Here is a 26902-nt window from a genome sequence, read left to right on the forward strand (position 1 = left end):
TAAATGCATACTGTTGATAATTTTGCCAGGTAAGGTGTCCATAGTGGGGGAATAACCTTAAAACATGAGAGGTAATGCCAAAGCACTTTGGTTTTTAAAGAGGTACAACAAAAAATTGCTTTGAGTTAGTCTTTAAAAAAAAAAAAAAACACATTACAATTTTTTTTTTGTCAAAAAAAGAAAAGAAAAAAACTTTTCTCTGGCTACTAGTTATTTTGTTTTCTCATATGTTTAGACTGTAAAGTACAATAAGTGGGATACTGTAGTGGCTGAAGTGGATAGGTAATGGAAGAAGTTGCTATAACAGACAAAGCAGCAACCTGATCCTTAACCCACAGGAAAACAATACAGTCTCAAGTAAGTTTACCATAATTTAGTTAGCTGTAAATGCTGCACATACCTGTGTAATAGATTGAGAATTTTCATCAGCCATGATACGGCTAGTAATGACTTATAAATCTTTTTAATAAAATTGCAATGTTATATTAGGGTCTTTCGTAGAGTCCCCTTAAAACATGAATTATGAACTGAAACAGCCCCTAGCAAGTATTTAACTACTTCTGTGGGTACATACCTTAGAGGAGAGGAAGAGACATTGAGCATTGTTTTTCTTGGTCTCCATACTTGTTTGTCCAAATTGGTCCCTAAACACTACATCCAAACTCCCTAACTACTAATATCAAGCTAATTCACTTCCCCACAATCTACTCTTCTTTTATGACCTGTTTAGTTTGTGTTTTCATTTTCCCATGCATTCATCTGAGGCCTCTTATTGAGTTCTTTTGGATGACTAAAACATTATCATAATTTCTTCTCCCATCAGCAAATAAGGCAGCTCTTGCAAAACTAGTTTCCCCGAGAAACCTTATATATGCCATGTGAATGCATACAGACAATCGATAAATCACGCTTATTATACATGCTTATTTTTGCCATCACCCTTGCTTCAGGGGTGATGGCTAGATTAGGTAAAACTCACACAAATAACAGTTTCTAATTAGGACATCATTTTCTGTGATTTTGACTTTAAATAAATTGCAAAATTAAGTTTGAAAATTTAATGTTGTGATTGATATGGAGTTTGGGACATTGCCCATAATTCCATCAGCATGGGTGTGGCAAAACATAGAATAAAAGAAAATAGGTTTCACCCATCAACTTCCAGAAGCATCAACTTCTTATGAGACAACAAAAACTTGTCGATAATACAGGTATCATTGTTATGATTCTGGATGAGTCCTGTGTTGTTTCAGCTAAAATTATTCTGACACAATTTTACAAAACTCAACTTTACTGCTTAGAAAACAATTCCTTCTTTGTTGCATTAAATATGTGATTTTTGTGTGTGTTGTGTTTTTTTGTGTTGCAAAAACACACTCTTACAATAAATGGAGTGGCTTCTTGTAAGATTTCACCTGCTTATGCTATAATACTGATGAGGTCAAGACCAACAATGTGGTGGATGTGGGTAAGGTAGAAGGAAGAGAAGGCAATACTTCCTTGTAATAAACCTTTACTAACAATTCAAATCATAATATTGAGATATTTTTTGCCTTTCCTTGTTATTTCTTAAATATTTGTTTTCATCACATTTTTTACACTTGAATAATCTAGAGAAAAAGCCTCAATGGAGCTTAAAATCATAAATGCATGAAAATTTCCAAGCATCAGATGAGACGGCAGATGGCTCACATGGTGGTGATTAGTATTGGCAGGAAGAGGTCATCTTCTAACTGGCGAGTTTAATGCTCTCGGGTCCTCCCTGGCTCTGATTCTTGATCCGGATTTGCTATGATACAACTCTAAAAACAAGTATAGATGTGATCCAATGTGCCCGCAACTACACTTTTACTTTTTTTTTTGATTTTTTAGCAGTTTATTTGTACCAGAAACATTTGTGAACACTGTAAAAATGTTTGAGTAAACATGTACTGTTACCCACTTAAAAAAATAAGGACACTTAATGCAACATTAGAATTGAGAAAGTGATTTTGACAAGCTTGTGTTTTTTTTTTTTTAGTAAATGGCGTAGAGCCAACCCTAATGCTAATCATGGTCACCCTAACCCTAATGCTAACTCTGTCTAACACTAACAAAAAAAAATTCTGACTCAAATACCCCTAAAAAACTCTAACCTGGAGAAGTGGGAGGCTGTGCAGGTGTGAACTATGACTGGGCCAAAGGCTCAAACATTGAAGTGTGAGGAACTGATAGCTTATCCAGCTGCGTCAAGACTGCATGAAGCTGATGGAATTTCTGGACTATACAAGGTGGCTTTATAGCGATCACGTCTCTGGTTAGAGTGAATGCATGACTGGGTTTTTTGGGCATGTCACTCACTGGAGTCAAGATCCACTGGACACGGACTTGTCCAGGCAGTGGTTGCTCAGTATTGAAGCTCGAGTTAGCTGCCGCTGCTGTTCATCCTGCAAGGGGTGATAGACTTTGCTGGGAATATCTCCTAGGTTGTACCTCACTGGTACACCAGAACAACACCAGGGATCAAAGTGTTTAAATGCAGTGGAGACCCTTCATATTCCACATGTTTACAGACTAAAAGAAGTTGGCTACACACTAACGATCAGCCTGTTTTAATGCTCAGGAATCTTATGTTGGACTTTTTCACCCAGAAATGGGCTTAAATAAAATGGTTAGTATGTTTAGGTCAATTGTTCATAGCCTTTTATAACTTCCTTGCTGTTATAAAATTTTTTCTATTTGAAAAAAATGTATAAAAAACCTCTACTCTGTTCACCCAGATAGTAAAGCTGCTGCTGCAATAGATACTTGCCAGTGCTGTTCCTGCCTCCTCTTTGTGCTTAACTTTCACTATGACTGTAGCCTTCTTAATAACATTGCTTTAAATGTACAAAATCATTTTTCTGTTAAAAGGGATTGCAATGTATCAAAAATGTATCAATACGGTGTATCAAATCTACCCCCATCCAGCCCAGATACAGTACATGAGTGTACAAAACAGTTTCCAGTGTCATAGTAGATATGGCAGTACTTCGATCCTGTCATACTGGCTTAAAATGTTCCATTATACATCTTCATGCTTCATATTTCTTGTGAAAATTTCCCTCAATACTCATCATTCAGGGGGTATTCTGGATGGTCAGCAAATCTATGGAGACAGATGAAACATTTTTGAGAAAGTCAAGTAGCTGTCAATGAAATTCAATCACATTACATGGAATAACGATTAGCCATTTTAAAGGAGACTGCATGTGTGAGGTCCAGTAAAGGAAAAAAATATTCTTTAATTGGAATTGTGTTTTTTTTCATATTCAAATAAGTAGAAGTAGTAACTTTCACTCTCATTTCTTGTCCATATCGATATCTAACTACAGAAACACGTACTATCTCAGATTATATCTTTAAAGAGTGTGCATGGCCAAATAGTTGGAAAAAAATGGCCGCATTCTTTTAACTTTCTGTGAAAAGAATATTTTGTATTACGTTTTTATTGCTGAAGTAACATTTAGGAGACACTAGAACCTAAGTAATAAAAATCAATTAAATAAAAGTCCCAATCTTTAGGGCTTTTTGGATGTGATAAATCTGTCCTAGTTGTGCGGTACCTTAAAAGGTTCCTTACAACTGCAGTTCTGGAAGACAGATCTAGGTCATTTTTTTCACCCCCTAAGGAACCCTTGAAATACCCTCATGTGTTGGTGGGTAGACTATTATCAGTATAGATAAATAAAAACATCATTAGATTCTTGCATATGCCCCAACTAAGTGGTGTTGACCCCAAAACTATGCAGATATCATTAAATGGGAGGTTAACCAGGCACAGTTTGAGGAATCTTGAGAAACCCTGGTTGAGAATGGCTGTTTTAGACTAAAGTACAAACAACAAAGAGTTCCCAGCCAAAAGTAATGAGTTCTAATCCAATTTAAAGCGTACCAAAATTCAAGATTTTTACTTTTCATAAAAGGGTAGACAACAATGCGATCAAGAATTAATGGGAGCACAGAGCCTCCCGGGATACCTAGTTCACACATACCGGGAGGCTCTGCGCTGCTCCTTTTGCACATGCCCGAGCATCTCGGGCATGTGCAGAAGGAGCCTTTTTTATCAATAGGGAAAAATGCGCAGTGAGATCGGGGAGATTTTTCCCAATCAATGTCACCCAATGTCACACGTCGGGTGACGTAAGAACACGGAGGAAGAGAGGAGGAGATGTCGGCACCTAGCGCTCCTGCATCGAGCCCAAGACGGATACAGGGACGCAGCAGGACCTGATGGAAGAAACCTCCCGACGGCTAGACTGATCTCTGGAATTGAAGGTAAAGTGTAATTTTGTTGTTTTCGGTTTGTTTTGGGTTTACTTCCACAATAATCTTGTCGATAAGAAAAAATATCCAATGCATTTTGGGGCTTGAGTTTGTTTGTTTGTTTACTAGATAAAATGCTCAAAACCCAATGAAAGGGAAATGTGTGGAAAATGTGTCTCACTCTTTGGTGGTATAGACAGGAGTACAAATATAGAAGTAACCCAGAGGTTGAATATTTGACACATCTGACATCTGCTAACTGCAGATTTGTACATGTTACCTGCTTAAGTAAGCCCTAGCGTTGCTCAATATTATATCCTTAACTTTTGGAACAATACAAAAACTTCTTTGTTACTTGTTTATATTATCAGATAGAATTCATTTTTTGCAGGATCCAGACTTGTGCATATCCTGCCAAAAGTGTCTCTGGAGGTCATTTCTGCATCATACTTGTCAGTATACATCATTGATAATGGATGATGCACGTATGTTTACAGTTGCTACTTGAGCAACATTCAATGTGGATTTGAGACACCCCAATTTCAACTCACATATTGTATGTTTTTCTAGTTTCAGCCAACTGGATATTAATGTTTTAAATTAGGTCTATTTATTTTTACATTCAGACTTTTGGTATTTGGTAATCTGGCAATTCAAGCTATTGGGAAAAGTACTCATAGAATAGCCAACTAACTTAAAACGTGAGTGTTGTATAGTCTGCATGCTTAGCTCCAACATATACACTACTTGAGACATTTTTCTATGTCTGTAACACATTCTAAACGCAAAAATGGAATATACTGATGCTTACCAGTGCAGTTTTTCCCTAATTTTCACCCAGTGATACTGCCAGTAACTCACTTAATGTCATAAAGTAACAACGATCCTTTACTATAGTGTACATATAGAGCAAGAGGCTAGTCACCCTAGACTGCTCCCCTTATTTAGACAGAAATTTACATGGACCTCAGATCATGATCACTGGGTAATTTTCTGTACTTGGTGAAAATGTTCTTATCCTAAATAAAGGGATTAATGCAGCCACCAAATCTAAGAACTCATATTAGGGAAAATATTTACACTTTTGTACATGGGCATAGATTTACTTTAAATAGCTTCTTCCACTTCTAGAGAATACACTTGAAAAGGCATGTTTAAATATCTCAACATTTTCAGTACATTTCGTTAAAACAATATCTAAATGCAATTAATCAATTACATGCAAGCTTTAAAATGTAAAAAGAATACTAAAGAAAAGTGTTTAGAATTTAAAAATGTGCAGCTATTAAAATATTCTCCAGCATTATTAAGGTACTTCTTGTGGGTGACAACTCTCACCGAATTGCTCTCTTGTGTTATCACCCTGTAACATGCACATCTAGGGAAGACTATAATAAATCTGCCAAAACACTACACTTGCTTGTTTACAACACCAGAAAAAGTCACTGCAGACTTTACAAGTGGACAAGACTGCAACATTCTATATGGAAACATACATCGGAATATCCACATAACGCAGGTTCTTGTTTAACCCGTCAATTATCTTCATGTCTTCTACAGTTAGCTCAAAGTCAAAGACCTGCAAACAGTAAAAGTTATAGTTTAGTAATTTTTTTTTCATATAAAAAAAATTTGTAAATTACAGTCAAATCCTTATTTCTAATTGGGCAAAGTCCACAATTGTGGAAGGTAAAGTGAGCCAGTACTTTTGCATACAGGGCAAATAAACATATTTGCTTCATAGTTTAGCCTCTGCTGTTCATGCAAACTTTTCTGTCTATCCCACCATCCTACCACAGTATTTTTTAGAATACATTGTAGTTAGTTAATGGGAAGGTATATACATAAATACATTTAAAAAATATACATATCTATGTGGAACTGAAACAAACAATTAAAAAATACCAATTAATAGGAAGAGGGCACATTTAATATGGTATTGAGGCTTTCTAAATAGACAATACTTTAATATAAAAATCCATAGGGTAGCATGCTTGGGGAATGCCTTTTAGCATACATATACATGACTGTAAGTACACCTTTTTTGTTTCAAATAGATGCATTACAATTTGTATTGAAACGTTAAAGCTGCATCAACACAGGTCATCACGCATGTAAACAAATGCATTCCGATATGCATAAATCATGACTGTGGCAAGACAGGAGTACCGCATTCAGCAAACACCACTCCCTGCCCCTTACACCCAGAACACATAAATGCACAACACCAATAGTAGTTAAATAACCTGTAGGCCTTTGATTACAAATGAAATAACCTCCTAAGTAAACATAGCATTAACAAATCAAATATGACAAAGTATTGACTACACATAACCAGTGGTACATAACATTCTCCTAGCCCTATTCTGAGATCCTTCTTACACTTTAGTTACTGGTCCTCAAAGGCCTCCCCTTTCCATTAACCCCCTTTAAGGGATCTGAGGCACCATGATATGCAACACCATCCTCTTCTCTGGTATTCAACTAACCTGACTTTCTCTTCCCCAATTTATTATGAATGCTGCAGCCAGACTCATACATCCCTCCCACCAATAAACATCTGCTGTGTTCCCTTCATTGACTTCCATTGCACCTGAGAATTATATTCAAGCTCCAATGCTTTGCCTTCAAATCCTCACACAGCTCTTGTCAATTTTACCTTTCTGGCCTGGTGGAAAAATACACCCCTAGCCGCTCTCTTCACTCCTACAATTACCTACTACTGACTTCTTTACTCATAACCTCATCACATGCATGGCTCCAAAACTTTTCTAGAGCTGCCCCAACTTTCTGGAATGGTCTTCCTCATTCTATTAGGTTTGCTCATACTTTCTGCTCATTTAACCCCTAGCTTTCTAATTCTGTCCGTATTTCTGACCGTATTTCTATATTAAACTTTAAATTAAAAAAAAAAAAAACACAAAAATCTGTTAAAAAAAATAAACAAAAAAATAGTGAAACCTGTAGTATAACTGTACAGTAGCATGTAATTATATATATATATTTATATATAAATTATATGAAGATTTCTTTGTATTGGACTCCACCTTGAGGGAGAAAGGCCAGTGCATAATAAAGAGATCCAAATAATCCAATCCAAGCTATTTTGTATTGAATCCAATACAAAATTACCGTATTTTTCGGCGTATAAGACGCTCCGGCCTATAAGACGCACCCAATTTTAAACGAGAGAAACCTAGAAAAAAAAGATTCTGAACAAAATACTAAAAAATCACTCTGTGTCAATGTATCGCCTTCTAATCACTCTGTGTCAATGTATCCCCTTCTAATCACTCTGACACAGAGTGATCAGAAGGGGATACATTGACACAGAGTGATTAGAAGGGGATACATTGACACAATGTATCCCCTTCTGATCACCCTGTGCCAAAAAATCATACTCACCCGATACCGCGATCCCGCCATGCTGTGGGCTTCTTCTTCTCCTCGCTCCCCTCCTGGCTGCAGCGCGTGTCCCCTCCTCCTCTGAGCGAGGAGAAGCCGACACGCATACCCCAGCGATCCCATAAGCAGGCTGATCCAGCCTGCTTACCGGATCGCGAGGGCACGTGTGCCGGCTTCTCCTTGCTCAGAGGAGGAGGGGACACGCGCTGCAGCCGGGAGGAGAGCGAGGAGAAGAAGCACGCAGCATCGCGGGATCGCGGTATCGGATGAGTATGATTTTTTTTTATTATATTTAACATGTATTCGGTGTATAAGACGCACCCACTTTTCCCCCCCAGTTTTGGGGAAGAAAAAGTGCGTCTTATACGCCGAAAAATACGGTATTTGCATTTCCCACTGATCCTCCCGCCCGAACCGACATCATTGGGAAAACCTGAAGAAAATCTCTGAAGTTCGTGGCTGAAGATCGAAGAGGAGGGACGTGTCCTCAGGACCTGCGGAGACCAGCAGGACGCCGAGGGACACCAACAGAGCAAGATAAGTGGGTTTTTTTTAAAAAAACACACTCGGGATTACCAGGATTACCGCTAAGGTGGTTAAAAGAGCACTTAACACTTTTTCAGACTCGTCTAACCGTCTTTTTCTGTCTTTTAAACCCCTCACTACTTCCCATCACTCCATATCCCCCCTCTTATTGTGTGATGCTTCCCCCACCTAGATTGTAAGCTCCTCGGGGCAGGGTCCTCCTCTCCTCTCCCGTCACTGTCTGTCATTTGCTACCTCTAATGTACAGCGCTGCGTAATATGTCTGCCAATATGCTACCTTAGGGTACCTGGTACCCCATAATGATAAAAACAAATGCTTGTTCAGGCAATAAAAGAGGTAGTGAAATACTTAAAATTCTTAACAATTGGAAAAGATCACACGTAATACTCATAATACTCATACTCATAATACTATGTCCTGCTGCTTGTGGACCCCATTGTGAGCTTTAGTTCCTTCTATCAACCCTTTTATCACTATACAGCATGGTAATGATTAGGGACATTGGAGCTCCAAACACGCGTTGTAGGGACCAGGTATCAAACACAAATGGTGTGGAAGATTCTTTGGCAATAGTAGACTGTGTTGAATTATTTTTTTTTTTGAGGGGGGGGGACAGAATCAAAGTGTGAACATACACTTGCTTTACTTGCCACATTTACCTTGAAGTTTTCCATAATTCTGTCTGGGTTATAACTCTTGGTTATGGCCACCACACCACGCTGGATCTGGTAGCGGATAGCAATGTTTGCTGGTGTCTTGTTGTATTTCTTGCCAATTTCAGCTAAGACTGGATCTTCCAGCAATACTGGAGAGCTCTGATCCACCCTGAAGGAAAAAAGGAGAAAAAAGACCTAGAGAAGAGTTTGATTAAACTCCAGGAAGCCACACAGGAATTACTCAACTATACTTTTTTCACTTTTTTTTGCTGTCTGACGTCTGTACCCTTTGGATGATTTTTCCTCACTCCATGTCTTACACTGTGTCTTTGGGATAGATAGTGGGGACAAATCTCTTTAGTGTGGTTGGTAATAGGGATGAGCATGAATGCCTCAATTTCCTCAAACTTACAATGGTTCCGCAAAATTTCGAGAAACCATCAGAAGAAGAAATTAAAACAGGAGGATTCCCAGAGTCTAATTCAGCCCTGGGAATCCTCCTCTTTGCGATTAATTAACCTCCTGTTTGTGGTTGATTAACTTCTAGTGCCTGGGGATTGCAGGGGATTTCCAGGGCAGTCCTGGAAATCCTCCTGTTCAGCAATAACTCGACCTCGCTTACATTTTTGGAAAGCGAGAAAGGCCTGATGAGATATTCGTCCAGAAGTGTATCTCCTAATGCCAAGCTATTTTTTATAATGCAGAGACATCAGAGGTTCCCATATCAGATTTTTTGGTTGGTTTTCACAGTTGGGGCTGCATTGTACTCCACACACCCACTACCAATAACATTTTTCCCAGGTTGACATCTATGCTTGTGAAGGTTTGTATATTGACAGATGTGATCAGAACATTAACATGCAAGTTCATTTGGGGTCAGGGAATAAGGTGACTAATGAAAATTTCTGAAGAGTTTTGCAAAAGAGCATCAGTGCTTTAAATAAATAATAAAACAAGGCAATATGGCCAACTGAAGCCACTTCCCCCACCATGTCATACCAATCCTTGTGTCTATGTGAGCCCAGGACGCTGTATGCGGTCAGCAGTATGTCATTTGACTTACAGAACTCCAACAAATTGCTCTGATTCAGGTACGGGTGACATTCAACCTTCAAAACATCATAAAAACATCAGAAAGTCAGTGGCAATGCTTAACTTAACAATGCTTTGATTTAAAATGGATTGAATTGGATTCCTTGGAAGATCTGTTAAAGGTGAATGGGGCTTGGAGCTCTGACTTCTAAAAATTCTTCAGAGAAAAGCCAGGACGTGATAAAAGCTAAAACAATGTTCTTGGAACTTTCCAAACAAAAACGGGATTCACATGGATCCAAGTACCCAATCAGCCCTCATTTTTGCAGTGCAGACATGATCATTTAAACCATAATCCCAATTGATAGCAAGTGGTAACAAGAATTTTTGTAACATATATATATTTTTTTTTTAATATGTATATTGTCAGATTGCCATGATAGTAGTGTTCTTGCATATAAATGTATCGAATAGTATATTAGGTAATTACCTGGTTGCACACTGGCTTATACTTCAGTCCAGGCTTGTTGAGAATCCTCTCTAGCTGGCGACGATTAAAGTTGGAGACTCCAATAGATTTTACCAGCCCGGCATCCTTACACTTTTCCATTGCCTATAGTAGGAGAAGGATAATGTTTGAATATTTAATATGGGAAAGCCTGCTTTAGGATATTGCTACAAAGGTACAGTCAAATCACTGGGCTAGAGAAGACAGGGGAAATGTTTCTACCTACATAAAGGCGACTGATGATATTATCTTAACCTAAGTAAAGTTACTGACCTAGAGTGTAAAGAATGATTTTTTAAAAATGATTTTGTTCTTGTCCAATGTGACCTGCCAGCCATTGAAATTTATTAAAAGATCCACTTTAAATAGCAGAGAGCTGTTATAATAAGGAACCTCCAGGAAAATATTGTATATCTGAACAGCTTTCACCCGCTGACACCATTAGATATAGCACAGAGATTATAACCCATGGTACTCTTATTTTAAAAATTTGTTTTGGCTCAAGGTTAACCAATGAAGCAAAATCACATCTGACATATTACTTGAATTTAGGTCTTGTAGTCAGAGTGTCTTCTCTGTAAGCAATTGAATGAGCAGGATGTGTTTTATTGGGCATACAGGAGGGAAACTGCATAGACTACAGCTATGTACAGACACTAGATCAGGGGTGTCAAACTCAACGTCTATTTTTTTTTTTTTTCGCCAAAGGAATCCTAAATATGAATTGTAGCTGGCCCTCCGCTGCACTGAAATAGCTCTGCTTTTACGATTCCCGACATCACCTGCGTCTATAGACCAGCAGGCTCTCTGCCTATGTGTGGCCCCGCAATGGACTGTTTTATACATGTAAGTAATGCCGGGAATTTCAATCTCTCTCAAATATAGGCTTGTTCCAGATCGAATGTTAAGCAAAACCTCTTTGTTTCCATATGAAAAGGTTTTATATTTAATGAGAAGGCAAAACTTCCCCAATTTTTTCAATAAATTTCAAGGTTGGCCCACGACTGTATAAATTTTTAATTTTGGCTCACTGTGTATTTAAGTTTGACACCCCTGCACTAAATAATTGTCTTGCTTACATATAGTAGTGGTTCCCCAAAATTATTTATTGATTTGTATTGGCCTATCAAAAAAAGGCTAAGTGGGGACGTCTGCTGTACTACTGTAGAAAAAGACACAGCAGGGTGCAATTCGCTCATCCTACCACCCCTCTCTAAAGAAAGTGAACTGTGCTGTGTGTACAAAGCTCATTCCTTCTCCTGTCACTGGAAATGAACACGAAAGATCATTTCCAGTGACAGAAATCTAATGTGTGTATGTGGCCATACCCTTAGGATCAGTTAAGAAGAGAATCAGTGGCACAGAGTATGTAGAACTATTGATTCTGAACAGCATTGATCCCCATTATGTGTTCAGCACCCACATGGCAGATAATGGAAGGATCACATAGTTGCAAGTTACCGGTATGTTACAAATCATCTGGCATGCAAAAAGGTCTCTGTACAAGATTTTAATGATTCAGTCACTTATCTGGCTTTAGTTGTGATTTGTTAGAACACAAACATATTTCAGCCAGTTCTAAGATTTTAAAAACTTAATATTGTATTGAAAACATAGAAGCATTTATTATCTGTTACCAATTACCATTGCTGCAGATGAGCCAATAAAAATCAATTGCCTACCTCCCATATAGCACACAGGTCTGTTGTGGTATCGAGTTGAGGTTTTCCATTTTCATCCATAGGGAACAGATCTCCTCCTTGCTATAGAAGAATAGTTTGTCAAAGCTTGTGCATGCAAAACACCAGCAGTGAATGTCAGCAATTAGACTGCAACGCGAACCTCCGCTCCAAGTGGCAAATTCCCAAAAAGTCAACAGAGGCAAAGGGCTTATTTTTAATTAATATTATGAGCTGTTCCTGAGCTACCAATAACATGAAAGTTTATGAAAAATTTAAAGATGCTGAAAAAAGAACTCTAACCAAGTAAAAGTATGCAATATATTTTAGTAATAAACTAAGTCTATGAATATTTCAACTTTGTCCTTTTCCCAAGATAGAACAGTCAGTAAGTGAGAACAAATTAGATATGTATTGCAGCAGTTTATGCAATATGTACTGTAAGTAATACTTCCAGGTTTGTATTACCTCTAATAAATATCACAGAACTTACTCTAACAATGCTTGTTTATATAAAAGCATAGAGCCACATCATTTAGGGTTCCTGGACAAGATGCCAACTCATCTCACAATCGTGTAAATTCTAGTGTATGCACAGGTCTTGGATGTGTTAATAAACATCTTACACAGATCTGTTCAGCTGCTTTGAAATTGTGACTTGATACAAAGTTACAGCAATACAGTCTAATCACTGTGTGTACAGGAGAATGTCTGGATTACTGGTGCTTGGTGATTTCCTGCTCAGTTCCCCAAACCAACAAACTAGGGCAAGAGGGATTAAAAGAAGGGTAAGTGTACCCCAACCTAGGTGGGGCAACTTTAAAGTGAACCTATTGCTTTGTTCTGAGTAAGCAAAGCAGAGAAGCACTTTAGGAACACAAAAGCATATTTATTCTTTGCACTTAGAACAGCCATGTTCAAGGTGCTTTCATCCTGCATCTTGAAAACCATTCATATTATTCAGTTCTAACAAATGAAGAAGGCAAATCTATAATGGGAGTTATAATATAATGGGGAAAAACAGTTTCTTCACACTTTATGTAAAATGCAGATTCTTACCTTAAGTGAAAAGGGCCAGTGGATGAGGAAAAGGTCCATGTATTCCAATTGGAGGGTTTCCAGGGATTGCCTTAAATTAGGTTCTATCAGCTCTGTTGAGTGAAATGTCGACCATAACTGAAAAAGGAAAAAAAGTTTGCTTTCTATATTCACCAAAAGATTATGTATGCATAGGAATCTGAACTCCAGATGAAAATAACTAGAGAAAAAAAAAGTATTTATTGAAAATAAAAATAACTAAATGTGCTTTTGCCTCAGTATTCACCCTAAATCTAGACCTGTCCCAACAGTTATTTTTCCTTTAGATGTCCTTAGCCTGATGGCCAGTATCATTCAACCCACTAGTTTCAGCCCAAGTGACCCTCCGCCTGCCTCTACATTTGACTGGACAATGAAAAAATTAACAGCATAGTTATGACCTCATCTTTCTGTCACTCTACTCTCTTAGCAATAGCCTTGCTGTACAGAGACTACATCTTAACATAAAGGATTTTTTAGAAACTGGAACTTTTACACTACATATGCTTTTTTGCTCAGATAACAAACAGAGCTCAAAAGGTCAGTAAGTAGTATGCAACAAAGTATTCAGGGGTCACACTGAGTGCAAAATTTGGTGGTATGTAATGAAGGGACCACTAGCATGTAATTTAAAGTGCAGAGGTTAGTGGCGTGTAATCCAAAGTGCAGAGGTCAATAGCAGGTAATGTATATGCAGGGCTCTGTAATACATAGTGCACAGTGCATAGGACACTATTGTTTGATGGACAGTGTAGGGATTAGTAGTGCTTTCCACAGAGTGCAGGTGTCAGTAATGAGGTATGTAAGTAGTATGTTACCCAGAGTGCAGGTGACAGTAGTATGCAATGCAGAGTACAGGTGTCAGTAGTGTTTAATACAAGTGCAGAAGTCGGTAACAAACATGCAAAACAAACATATGTTATATGTTTCAGGCCTCAGTAGTATTTATTGATTTTTTTTTCCCTTCCATAGGTGATCTTTTACAGAAAATGTGCAGAATTTAACACACATTACAAGGCAGAAGGCAACAACTAGGCACACTCTCATAGCTTAATGTCTACCGATTACGCAAACAAGAATTTTGCTGAATAATTATGGCGAATGGTGGATCTGGGCGAATTCAGGAAAGAGAATTGCCTCGGGGTTAGCCTAAGTTTTAAAAATAGGTTCCATGTCCCAATGTAGTCATAAATCCACCACCACCTCTGGAGGAACACAAATTGGACCCGAGTGTCCTGATTCAATCCAGATATCCGACCTACAATAATACATTGGCTTCAATTTTAATAGTATTATAAACAGTAAAACTCAATTTTATTTAAATTGTCCCTTGATGACTTGGCCATTTATTGAAACCATATGTGTTTGTCACTTCAAATCCAAAAACTTTTCAACAGCTGAAGTTTGCCAGTAAACTAAAGCCACCTAATTTATCACTGCGGGGACTTTAGAAGAGGAAAATGAAATGAGGGAATGTTAGCAAAGGTTTCGTAACATCATACAATATCGAGTTAAAGAACAACACAACTTCCTTCAATTTCATAAACATAAAGCTATTATAGTGAGAAAATATTTCTTTGTATTAAAGTGCCAATTTGTTATTGAAGATAACCACCAACTGTAATTTTAATGGACAAAAGGACAAAGAACATTAAGCAATGACGTTAACTTCAAAGAAATATAAATCTCAATTATCTCTTCTGCTTCTCTGCAAGTAGGCATCAGCATTTGTACTGTATTTGTGATTTTTATTGGTAATACCAGTATCTTCAGTCAATAGAATATATGCAGTAAGTAAAATATTGAAAAGTAACATACAGGACATATATAGGGTCTCTTTTATCTGGAAAATGATTTGTACTTCAGCATGAGCAGCACAGTGGCTGAGAGATATGCAGCGCTAGGTTCCAGGTTTAAATCTTGGCCAAGACACATGGAGTTGGAAGGTTCTTCACGATTTTTCTCCGCGTAGTCAAGTTTCCTCCCACATTCCAAAAACATGCAGTTAGCATATTTGACCTTAGACTGTGTTAATGACTATGGTAGGGACGTTGTATTGTGAGCCCCTTTGAGGGACAGCTGGTGACATGACTACAGACTTTGTAAAGCACTGTGTAATATGTTGGTGCTGGATAATAATATTTCCATCCTGTTGTAAGAAAAGAGCATGCAGCTTGGTTTGGGCAGTTGCAGACTGGTAAATGTATGCAACCATGCTCATGCATACACACATTCCTCAACTGATGTAAGGCTCATGCTTGCTGCCTTGCCATCTGGTCTTTAGCCCTGTATGCACCCCTCCCAGCAGCAGTTGCTTCCTGTTATCCGCACCAGGACCACTAAGGCTAGATTGGCAAAGGAGGCTACCTTCATCATTTCAGGCTTCTACCAGGTACATGACACCTGTACTGAGATTTACACAGACCTATTTGGTAGGGAAAGTAACCTGTTTTTTTTTCTTTACTGCAATTCAGTAACATTTACAGATCCTGTCCTTCTCCCAACCTTTTTAGGGACAGTAAAGACCGATTAGCTCATCTCTCATCCTTTCTCTCCTCCTATTAACATGCTCCTTGTCAGTACTGTCTGTTCTTGTTCTAACAAAAAAAAAAATTGTCTTTTATTTTTGCATGGAGTTTACACTTAAAAAAATGTAATCGTAATATAATTAAAAATGAGTTGTTAACATCATGCCCACTGATAAAAGCAAGTGTATTTTAATTTAAAGCTCCTATTATGAAAATCACTTTTTTAAATCTCTTATTTATTTTTAGTGCAGAAGTAACTATTTTGTAGTGCTGGCATGTCCTATAGTACTTTACAGAGGATTTGGAAAATGTCACATAAGCCCCACCCCAGGACAGATTAACAGAAACAATTGTAAGGCCAGTTTGGATAAACATTAACAAATTCACCAAATCATTTTTTTAGAGTGGTGGAAAATTGCAAAAACATCCAGGAAACATGGTAAGATCAACTCTGTGTAGGAACCATATCTATCAGATATTGGATCAAGGAGTAAAATGAGGACCTAAACCACAGAAAAACATCCCCACCTTTCCTGTGTAGAACAGATCTTCCCTTTTCACTGTGCCATCAGCAATCTTCTTCTGGATGGCCTGACCCACCTCCTTTTCATTCTGATACAGGTGTGCCCCATCAATGTGGCGAAAGCCAACCTTAATGGCAACTTCAGTGGCTTGCTCACTGAGAGAAACTGGTATCTAGAGAACAAGAAGAAATATACACAAGGTAATAAGTATAAGTAAAAAAATTGCCTGAAAACTGAGAAGGTTTGGGATTTACTGGAACCTGAAACTCTGTTAGAGGTAATTCTTGTCAATTCACATACCTCCCTGATGGTCCTGAAGGAGGGATAGTCCCTCCAAATAAGGGACAAATTCCATCAGTTTTTGGATTGATATATACGCTTTATAAAATGTATTATTTAATAATTAAAAAAAAGTGTTATTTTGCACTAATTATTTTATCAATCCTATTAACTATTTCATTTGGTATTTGAAAAACCAATTTAAAGCAAATACTTGTTTGTTTATCCAATCATTATTTTAATTTTTATGGTCTGCAAAACAGATATTTAGTGTTGATAAAAATCTATATTTTTATATCCAATATATAAATATATTGGGGATGTGTTATATTTTAGGTGTGGCTTATACAAATATATATGGATACTCTACCAAAAACTCTGATTGTTTGACTATGTGGGGGGATTTTCTTCTTCAGCAGGACAAAATGTGAGGGGGAATCTCTATTACAGATCTGTGGCTGACTTTTAGCTCGACATTACCATTAGGACTAATATGAAAGGCAAAAGTCTGCATAGAATGCAACTTACCGGTAAATATGTGTAAAATATTCTATTTGTCTCTTTTTGTTCCATTCTGTTGTCTCTGACAAACTACAAGTCCCAGCATGTTCATCTGTTTTCTCTCATATATAAGTCCTTACAAGCTCCCTTCTCACACGAATAGGCAAAAATCACAACATTTAGAGTGGTCTTCGAAGAAGAAAATTCATTTTATATATATCCATCAACTACATAGTTTTTGGGGAGTTTAAAAAGATTGTACAATCAGATTGTATTATGTATGCCCATCTTTAGATATAAGAAGGTTAGGGACTGTAACTTTATAATTTTTAAGTATTTGTATGAAATATTTAATGTGATTTGTGCCCCCCGGTCATTTTAGATGACACCAATGATTATTAATTTGGCTATCTGTAGGGGTGATATTCTTCCCACTGGCCAGCAATATAACAGGTATTCTACTGACCACCTAGCTAATGTACTGGGAGCTGCTGATATATTTGTTATATTAGGGGTTCCCTGAAGACCTGCAACTTATTTCAAGTGTTCTCTTTGGTAAAAAGGTCCAGAACAACTAATTTAAATGAAAATCTCAGCAGAGCAGCGAAGTTTCTAATTTTTCACCCATTAAGCTTTCATATGAGATACTGATATTTGAGATTATGATAAGACTGAATGGAAGTCCTTCTCCATACAATGAACCTGAGAAATGTTGTGCATACAAACTGACAGAAAAGTGAAATCCAAAAAACGTTGTCGGCATCATGTGGCAGAAATGCATCACTACAGCTCTGCTGACTGAACTTGCAAATAACTTTTGGGTTGATTTAGTAAAAGAATATTGGCTGTTCACTTGTTAGTTCATATAGTAAATATATTAATAAAAAAAAAATCACTTTGCACAGAATTAAATTCAAACCTCAAGCAGTGGCATTAACCCTGTTCAAGTTCTTTCCTTGCTGGACTACAGAACACCCTAATTTATGTAATGGCGATGAGTAGATTGCAAGGTGTTGTGTTAGGATTCAGCAGCCTAGGGTGACAGATTAAGGTTAATAAGTGTTTTTGCGGTCTGGTCTCTTTTAAAAAAAAAGATAGAGAACAGGCAGGTAAGTATGCTTGATTGCTACATGCTCACCTGTCCTTTTCTGTAAGAAAGACCTGCCACAGATTTTTGAAGTGTTAAAATTGTTATATAATTCCATATGTTATAAATTTCTATAAATAAAAACTGCAAGCAGGCAGGATTTTTTATTGCAGAACGGACAGATGATAACAATTTTAAAATAAATCACACTTACCTACCTGGTAAAGAACAGGGAGCTGTGCGTGCACAGCTCTGTATAGGATGCAGGGATATGCCAGATCTGAATGCATGTAAGATACATTTTTCTGGCCTGGCCAATTAAGATGGCTAAAGATCTGACACCAGGATTCTGTGTTGGAGTTAATATAAAAGTTACTGAGGTATGTCATGATAAGAGTAAGAAATTAACTGGGGTACAGTTTATAGAAGCCCCAACTAGAAATGATACTTTGTTGAACCTAGTTTTTTCTAACAATGCAGAAAACAATGCATAAAAATCTGGATAGCAGTGACCATATGATTTCCTTTATTGTAATTTGGAAACAGGAAGCAAAAACAGGAAAGATAAAAACATTCAATTTTAAGAGAGCAAATTTCCATTAAGGGCGGCTCTACATGACTTGGACTAAAAAAGAATATTGTCCTTAAAGAACGCAGAACAGAAATGTAAATGTTAAGTCTATTCCACACAAACCCACTGCAAAATATATTCCAATGAGTAAAAAGTTTAAGAGACTAAAATTAAAAACCTATGCGGCTCACACCAAATGGTAAAAACACCATAAAGAATAAGAAAAGGGCATTCCAAAAATATAAAAAATTAAGGATAACCTTCAGTTTTTTAATGATTGTTTTCTATGCACATTCAAATAAAAATTAACAGTATTACAAACAAATAAATATAATTAGGCCCAGGGAGGGGGAAAAATGAAACAATTCACATTTATGGTGTACACAGAAAGTAAAAATAATAAAATAAAAAAAAAATTACTGCCTAAATATCATTGAACTGAAAATCAATACCAGATCAATAAAATGTATACTCTAATTGGTCACACCTGGACCGTGCATTTAGAATGAGCAAGCCAAGAGAACCAGTATGCATTCAATTTAAGCCCCTGATCCAGGTTGTAAGCAAACATTTTTATAAATTGTATATTAAATTTCTGTATGATCTCTGAAAAGGTCGGATTTCTGTACTTCTCCAATATTCTGCAATACCCTGTCTAGTGGTACATAAAGAATGGATAATATTAGGCCTATATTCTACTGGGTAATGTTCAATATCTAAATTAGGCAGAGCCAAAGAAGGATTGGGTTTAACAATTATACCAGTCAGCTCAAAAGTGACTTAGAGAGCCAATATGGCTGCACAATCTTCAGCATTGCTGTGACAGTGCAGAATTATACTTTTGTCACAATATAGGGTGTCCTATACCATCTTAACAGCATTTTAACATATGATTCCGAATGAGTGGCACACTTTGTATATTCATATGCAGATCTTATAGCTCTCATCCACTGTTCCCCCGAATAAGATACATACAGTTCTATTTCCCTATTTCAAAATATGGGCATTTTTACCAAACTGTCATTTTTCCTGTAAGGCTTGGTATAAATATTGGGATACCATGATTAACCTGAATCAGTAAAAATTATTCTACGGGGAATACATTTGGAAGGAGTAAAAAATAGAAAGGCATCTGGGGGTTTTGGTAGATTATAGACTTAATAGAATGCAATGCCAAGACGCAATATCTAAAGCTAGCAAAGTACTTTCTTTTAATAAATGAGGAATAGACTGCAGAGATGGAGACATAATCCTGCCTCTGCAGTCCAGTTTTGGACACCAGTTCACAAAAAGGACATTGTGGAAATGCAGAGACTCCAGAGAAGAACAACTAAACTAATAAAAGAAATGTAGGACCTCTATAAGGAGAGATTAGCTGAACTGAATTTATTCTCCCTTGAGAAGAGATGTTTAAGGAGGGATATGATCACCCTGTATAAATATATAAATAGTCCTGTTAGGAGATGCTTATCTGTTCCAGCGATTCCGTGCTGTGTGCCATCGCAGAATAAAACATTTTTTTTGTTCAGCGTCAAGGTAGAGAACATGAAAAGGCTCGCCTAACACCAACCATCTCACATTCCCCAACCACAACTCCCTTTAGGAAAAAACACACTACACCTTTTTGGTATACATTTGGTCAAAGCAGCCCATATAATTGCTATAACCTTTTAAATCAACATTTTACATAACTCAAAAAAAAAAAGAATGCAATTTAAAACCATTTTAAACATTTGCCACACTTTTTCAAACATTTTAAAAACAGTTATAATTTTACTTAAAGGTCCATGAGAGTAACCCTTCTTCTACTAACTCTTCCCAAAACTACAGCTCCGCAAGAAACAGGCTCTCAGCAACTACCAAGCCGGCTGGGAAGCAGTCAGCGGGCATCTTCCACTCTCTCCTTGCCCCCACGACAACCAAGTGTCCTGTGGGGCTCCACTTGGCAAGAACTCCATACCTTGATGGGTTCCCAATCCTCAGTTGTTCTGCTTTTTAACTCCCATGGACCAACCAACGAACCTGCACCAGCCACAAGCATGACCTTATGCTTACGAGCAACGCCACACCCTCAGTGCCCTCTGCACTCTGTCCTGTAAGCTCAACAACCATAGTTCCGTACCCCACAGCATTCAGGTGTACACCATCCCCCCTCAAAAATAAATGCGAGTCCTTTTCCAGGTCCTGATGTCTCACCACCATGCCCCCAATTCTGGACACAAACCTCCCCACTTTATTAACTTTAATGCGTGCCTTATTAAGCCACTCCACAGACCTCGCATTGCGCAAGACCACTCTCACCACTATGTCAGACCACACAAACAGAGTACTGAGAAACAAACTGTGCAAGCGCAAAAAAAAAAATAAAATTTTTTATCCCGTATGAGTTCTCGCATGGAACGGGACCCAATGTCATTCCCCCCAACATGAATCAAAACCATGTTGGGAGGCCTGTCCAAACGAGCAAATCTGCTAATCTCCAGCACCACCCGGCTCCACTGCATACCCGGGATGCCGATCCATAGGCTAGCACTGTCTCTGCATATCTGCCTGTCTAGAACCCCCCCTCTTCCGATAACCCCACAAAGCCTGCCTGACCGCAAATCTTTTCGTGCCATCAGGCTAACCCATCAACTTGAACAAAAAGGCTAATGCCGTAAGCTTTAAGCCATAGCCGCCTCCGATATACCCCGCTGAAAATTTGGAACTAATAACAACAGGACCGCCGATTCGTCACCTTTTAGATCCCTGTCCTCGCATACCATATGTTATTAGTTTGTTGAGCACCATATGCCTGAACAAACAAATAACAGGAGGAGAAAAGGTCGAATTGTTATCCTCTCAACAACCCCCATGTTTCTACCGAAAAAGCGAACCTTACGATCTCTCAACAACAAATCCCACAATAGGGAACAATTCAAGCAGTACCAGATTTTTGAAAAACCCATTTTACTTCCACTCCACAGGCCAAGACTGCGCACTCCAATTACCCTTAAAATAAATGCCATAACCGAAAGCTCTGACATATCCGTAATCAGATCCAGAGCTTCATTGTCCACCGACTCCGTCCACAAAGTCCTCCCATTGTACTGCCGCAGGAAACTATTTCACACCTCCAGGTCTTCCTTCAACACCTTAGTCAACCTGATGAAATGTCTTGAAGATTTACCCCCGCAGTAGCTGCGGGCAGCCTGCGACTAAAATCCTACTTATAGGCATAATCCTACAAGCAAAATTCAATTTTCCGAGCAGGGACTTCAGCAGGCAAGCGAGCGTCCTCCTCTTCACCTGACCCCGGGTGCTGACCAGTACGTCTCTTCCAGGTCGCCCCTGCAACCCTGCAGGCCTCTTCTGCGTTCATTCCCGCTGGAACTGGAGACGGCAGGACAGGACCCAATGCCTCCTCCCGACTTCTGCAACGAAGAAGCAGGCTCCTCCAGGACACCGATGGGGTCACCAGCCTTCCCTGCTCCCTCGCCGAACTCCTCGCCCCGTGGGAGGGAGACCCACAGACTTACAGGCTGGCAATCTCCTAGGACGCACTCCAGATAAAGAAGGACCAGGAGACCTCCAAGGTGTCTTAGCGGGGGGGGGGGGATATGAAGGGTCCCGACTGGGGCTCCACTTGACACTTAGGCGGGGAACTGGGGCTGATTTACTGTTGCTGACTCTGCCCGTTTCTGACCCTGCGAGTTTATGCTGCCTGGACTGGCCATTACCTGTGACCCAGACTCTGCTTGTGTTTTTCCCTTGTGTATTTCGTCTGGTGGAGGGATTATCTGTGTATGACCTCTGCTCTGTATTCTGGACTTGTCTGTTGGAATCTAGGTACAGCTTTATCTGTGGGCTCCTGGTCCTTTGCCAGCCCTTTCCCAGACACCACCCCTTGCTCACTATGTTTAATCTCTAGATAAGGAAGGGATTCTTCAATGTAAGGTTTGTGAAAATGTGGAATTGGCTCCCTCAGGCAGTAGACTCAACAACTGCTATAGATTGCTTAAGAAAAAGCTGGATGTTTTCTAGAAGCACAGAATATAACTGGTTATTAAAGCATACCTAAACTCAGAATTTTCACTTTTCATAAAAGGGTAGACAACACTTTTTTTTTTTTTTTAGGTGCAACGCCTAGGGTACAGCACCGCCCCCTAATTATCGGCAGCCTAGGCGGTCAAGAATGAATGGTAGCGCATAGCCTTTGCACTCCCATTCATTCTTTTGGGCGCTGCTTCTGGGCATCTCAGGCATGCGCAGAAGGAGCCTTTTTTGCGCAATGAGAAAAATTTGCTGATTTGGCGGATATGCAGTGAGATTGGCAAAATGTTTTTTTATCCTACGTCAACCGATCTTGCGCATGGGTGACATAGGATGAAGAACCCGGAAGAGAATACGAAGATAGCGGCACCGGGGTTTAAGTGTGTTTAAGTGTGTTTTTTTATTTTTTTGAGATTAGTCCCTCTTTAAAGCAAAGGTAACAGAGACTGTGGATCCAAGGAACATCTGATTGCCTCATGGAATGAGGAAGGATTTTTTCCCCTGTTGAAGCAAATTGTACCAGGATTTTTTTTTATACCCCTTTGGATCAATTATGTCCATAGCGTTTTTATCTGGGGTATGTTTATTTCCCTAGTGGTTGAACTTGATGGACTTTGATGTCTTCTTTAAACCTAACTGTAACCTAGCCTAAAGATTCTTGCTGTTAAAGCTGGTATTCACAAAGCATTCCTTTGCAGTGGGGCACTGATTAAGATTAATAAAGTGAGCAATGTTTATACATTTACATCTATCAATTACGCAATAGACATTGGACCTAGAAAGGGGACAGGAGTGGAAAAAAGATAGGTAAATGGGTTAAGGTTCACAGGAAGAACAGTTCTTGCAAAAAAAAAAAAATCTATGAGCTATATACAAAACCTTCTGTAGCTCTTACTATAAATAAGTGCTTCAACAAACTTTATGAAATCCTGATAACCTTTCCTTTATTCAAGTCTTATATATTCTTTGGTGTGCAAAGCATTAGATAACATTTCAGAGGCTGGAATGTGGATAGACTGGATTTCCATAGAGCACAAGGATCAGGGCTGATATAGTGTACAAATATTTTCCACAAAAGTCAAATCATCCATTTATTGTGTAAAAGGAGCAAGAAACCATTATCCACAAGATATTTCACAGAAAAGGCAAGATCTGCAAATATGATAAAATAGGTTGAACAAAGAAGCAAAAAAAAAAATTTAAATAAAGGCCATCCTAGCTAATTTTTAATCTTCTCCTCATAAAGAAAATTGGAAAGAAAAAGTATAGTATTGCTGGATCTAGGACTAACTAATCTAGGACTATCCAAGTTATAATCCTATAATAGACTTTGACTGGTTGGATGGCTCTGCTCACAATGCCCTAAGTTGGGCCAAGCTGCATTTCAACTTTTTTGTGAAACACAGGGTTCATAATTAGGGATAAGCAGAAAATTTTGCATCATTTTTTAATTAAGCCTTTCATTTCATCATGTGTCACTCATGGGGAAAAATTATCCTTAATGTGTGACATAGCTTTGTCTATAAACAAAACCACATTAAACCTCACTGTCGACATGTTGATCTGCGGCCTTCATTTGATTATTACTACTATACAGTATTTATAAAGTGCCAACATATTGCGCAGCACTGTACATTAAATAGGGGTTGCAAATAACAGACAGTGACACAGGAATAGGAAAGGACCCTGCCCAGAAGAGCTTACAATCTAAGAGGTGGGGGAAGCAGCACATACTAGGAAGGGGCTGCTATTTCAACTTGGGTTATTTCGCTGCTTGCATAAAAAATATTTTCCACACATGACTTTATTTATATCTCATTGGAGTTTATTTTTAATCCTTTAGCTGTACACGAACGCTGTAGCACAGCTAATTGACCCGCATTGACCTGCATTAGGCCGCATACACACGTGAAATTTTCGATCATGAAATATTGTTTCCATCGACAGAGAATGGCAGATAAATGAACAAGTGCTGAACAAACCATGCCCATTCTATTCTATTGGGAGAACCCTGCTGTGCTCTACTCCCTTGGTTTGTATTGCAGTCTTCCCATTCGGTCATTCATGGATCTGTCCGAACAGATCCATGATTGACGTTGGGCAACCGCCATACATATGTCAGATTGTCGCCCAGATGAGTGTGACCCTTCGTCTTCATACATAGTATTAGCACTATTATACAGAGCTGCATTCATTTGTGCAGAGTTCTGTTTTGGCATCACCAATATACATCTAGGAAGTAGAATGGCCCATTATATATGCCTTGGAAATTTTAGCAGGCATATCTAGGGAGAAAGAGGGCATGGACCAATTGCAAAATGCACTGCTGGGGTTATGATACATACTAATCTGGTATCACTTGCTATCTGTGTGTTTTGTTAGACTAAACACAGCTGGCTACCTCCTTGTGCTCCTTCTTCCTCTCCCATTCTGAGATTTACTGTGCAAGAGACTGATACCAGATCAAAGTCAGGTCCTTACACTGCTTGAACATGATTAATTTAATTCATTAGGCTGGGCTAGTTTAGCTGGAAACCAAATTGAATATGATTAATTCTTTGAGCAAATCAAACCCATAAAGTCCATTGTTAAGCCATAATTTGAAAGTCAAATTTATTCAATTGAACCCAAGATATCAGAGTTGCAGGACAGTATTGGACAATGTAGAAACCTCTGTTGCTTTTTGACACCTTTTACTACCACAAGTGGAAACGTTTCTGTTAGAAAGACATGCACAGCAGGAAACTAACAAATAATGAAATAAACACATGTGATTGTACAAGTGTACTTGCATTCTTCAGAACTTTGAAAACAAGCCATTATATTATTCAACCTAATGGGGTCCAAGTGCCTAAAACTAAATAAACAATACTTTAGAACATTCTGTAACTTTTTGCTGAATGCCTTTCTTTGTACTGAATTCCTTTTCCCCAAACCACAAAGGGGGCCTCACAGTATCCTTGGTCTTCAACTGATTTCTCAGAGGGTTTTGCATTGCAAAAATTCCAATAATCCACAAGTGTTTCAATGTTCTGCATGCCTGATATACTCACATATTCTGGAGCGTACGTCCCAAAGCCAATAATTGGGATCTTGTTGCCATCATTCATTAGCAGTGTGAGAGGAGCTGGGTCTGCCATGGCTGAAGTCACAGTAACAAAGAGCCGTGTATTATAGGGTTCTGTATGTATAGAGAATAAGGAGGAGTGTCTTTATAGCTACAAGGGGTGAGGCCTTACATTGAAGATTGGTAAGAGGAATCCTGAGAGGCTTAAACTGTCCCTATTCCCAGGGAAAAATTTTTAATGAAAAGATTAACATGTAATACATGTGCTGACATGATTTCACATACAACAGACTGACAATAGACTGGCTATGAAGAAAAGGTATTATGTGGGTAGGGCAAGGCTTTATTATATTACATGTTTACATAATACATCAGTTCAATGAGTTCATAGAACAATAAACTCTGTTTGCCGAGTCTGCTGAGAGATCCCTCTGCTTTCTCTGTGGCTTAAAAGCATGCACATTTATCTCTCAGCTGATTGATCAATGCAATTCATCTCTGGCTGATTGATCTCACATTTGATGCCTGCATGGTCCGGGGGCCAAGACCATTTGTTAGAGCCAGCTGTATGACTCCAATGATGTTTTTAGTTGTCTATAAGAGTGGTATTGCAGCTATCACTGGTAAGGGGAATCTGACTGTACGCCCCATTACTACCACCCCTTACTATATAACTTTTACTAAAGAAAATTGCAGCAGATTTATTAAAAACACACCAAGCTGATTGTGGTAAAAAGTTAGTCTGTTGCCCCTTGGTTTTAAATATACACTTTAAATAACCAATATTCCTTTTTTAAACATACACGAATATTATATTAACCAATAATAAATGAAAAATACTTGGTCATTAAGACTCAAGTGTAAACTATAACCAACGAAATTTATATTTTTATTGTTTTTTCAAGGGAAATGAGTACAGCATTGGTAACAACATATTAATTATATAGAGATTAGTAGTATCACACAGTTATAAACAGTGTGATCAATTATTTATCAGAGTTTGACAATCATAGGAAATATAATAGAGTTCAATTACATTGGAATTACTGATTATAGCCATGTAGTAAATTGAGAAATATAACGGCTTGTTTAATAGCACAAAAAGGGAGTCTCAATTGAACTCAA

General features: G+C 38.3%; 1 protein-coding gene across 1 annotated transcript; it reads right to left on the reverse strand.

Moving 5' to 3' along the window:
* Positions 1–1852: 1852 nt before the first annotated feature.
* LOC140323237 (aldo-keto reductase family 1 member C1-like) lies at positions 1853–25888 on the reverse strand. The gene is made up of 9 exons (XM_072400139.1): positions 25764–25888; positions 16245–16412; positions 13171–13287; positions 12115–12195; positions 10415–10537; positions 9892–10001; positions 8896–9061; positions 5781–5863; positions 1853–3127 (listed from the first exon to the last, which is right to left on the reverse strand). The coding sequence occupies exons 1-9, from the start codon at positions 25848–25850 to the stop codon at positions 3085–3087; spliced, it is 978 nt and encodes a 325-aa protein (XP_072256240.1). The 5' UTR covers positions 25851–25888; the 3' UTR covers positions 1853–3084.
* Positions 25889–26902: the final 1014 nt, after the last annotated feature.

The sequence above is a fragment of the Pyxicephalus adspersus genome, chromosome 2 (genome assembly GCF_032062135.1).
Source record: "Pyxicephalus adspersus chromosome 2, UCB_Pads_2.0, whole genome shotgun sequence".
In the NCBI taxonomy this organism is placed as follows: domain Eukaryota; kingdom Metazoa; phylum Chordata; class Amphibia; order Anura; family Pyxicephalidae; genus Pyxicephalus; species Pyxicephalus adspersus.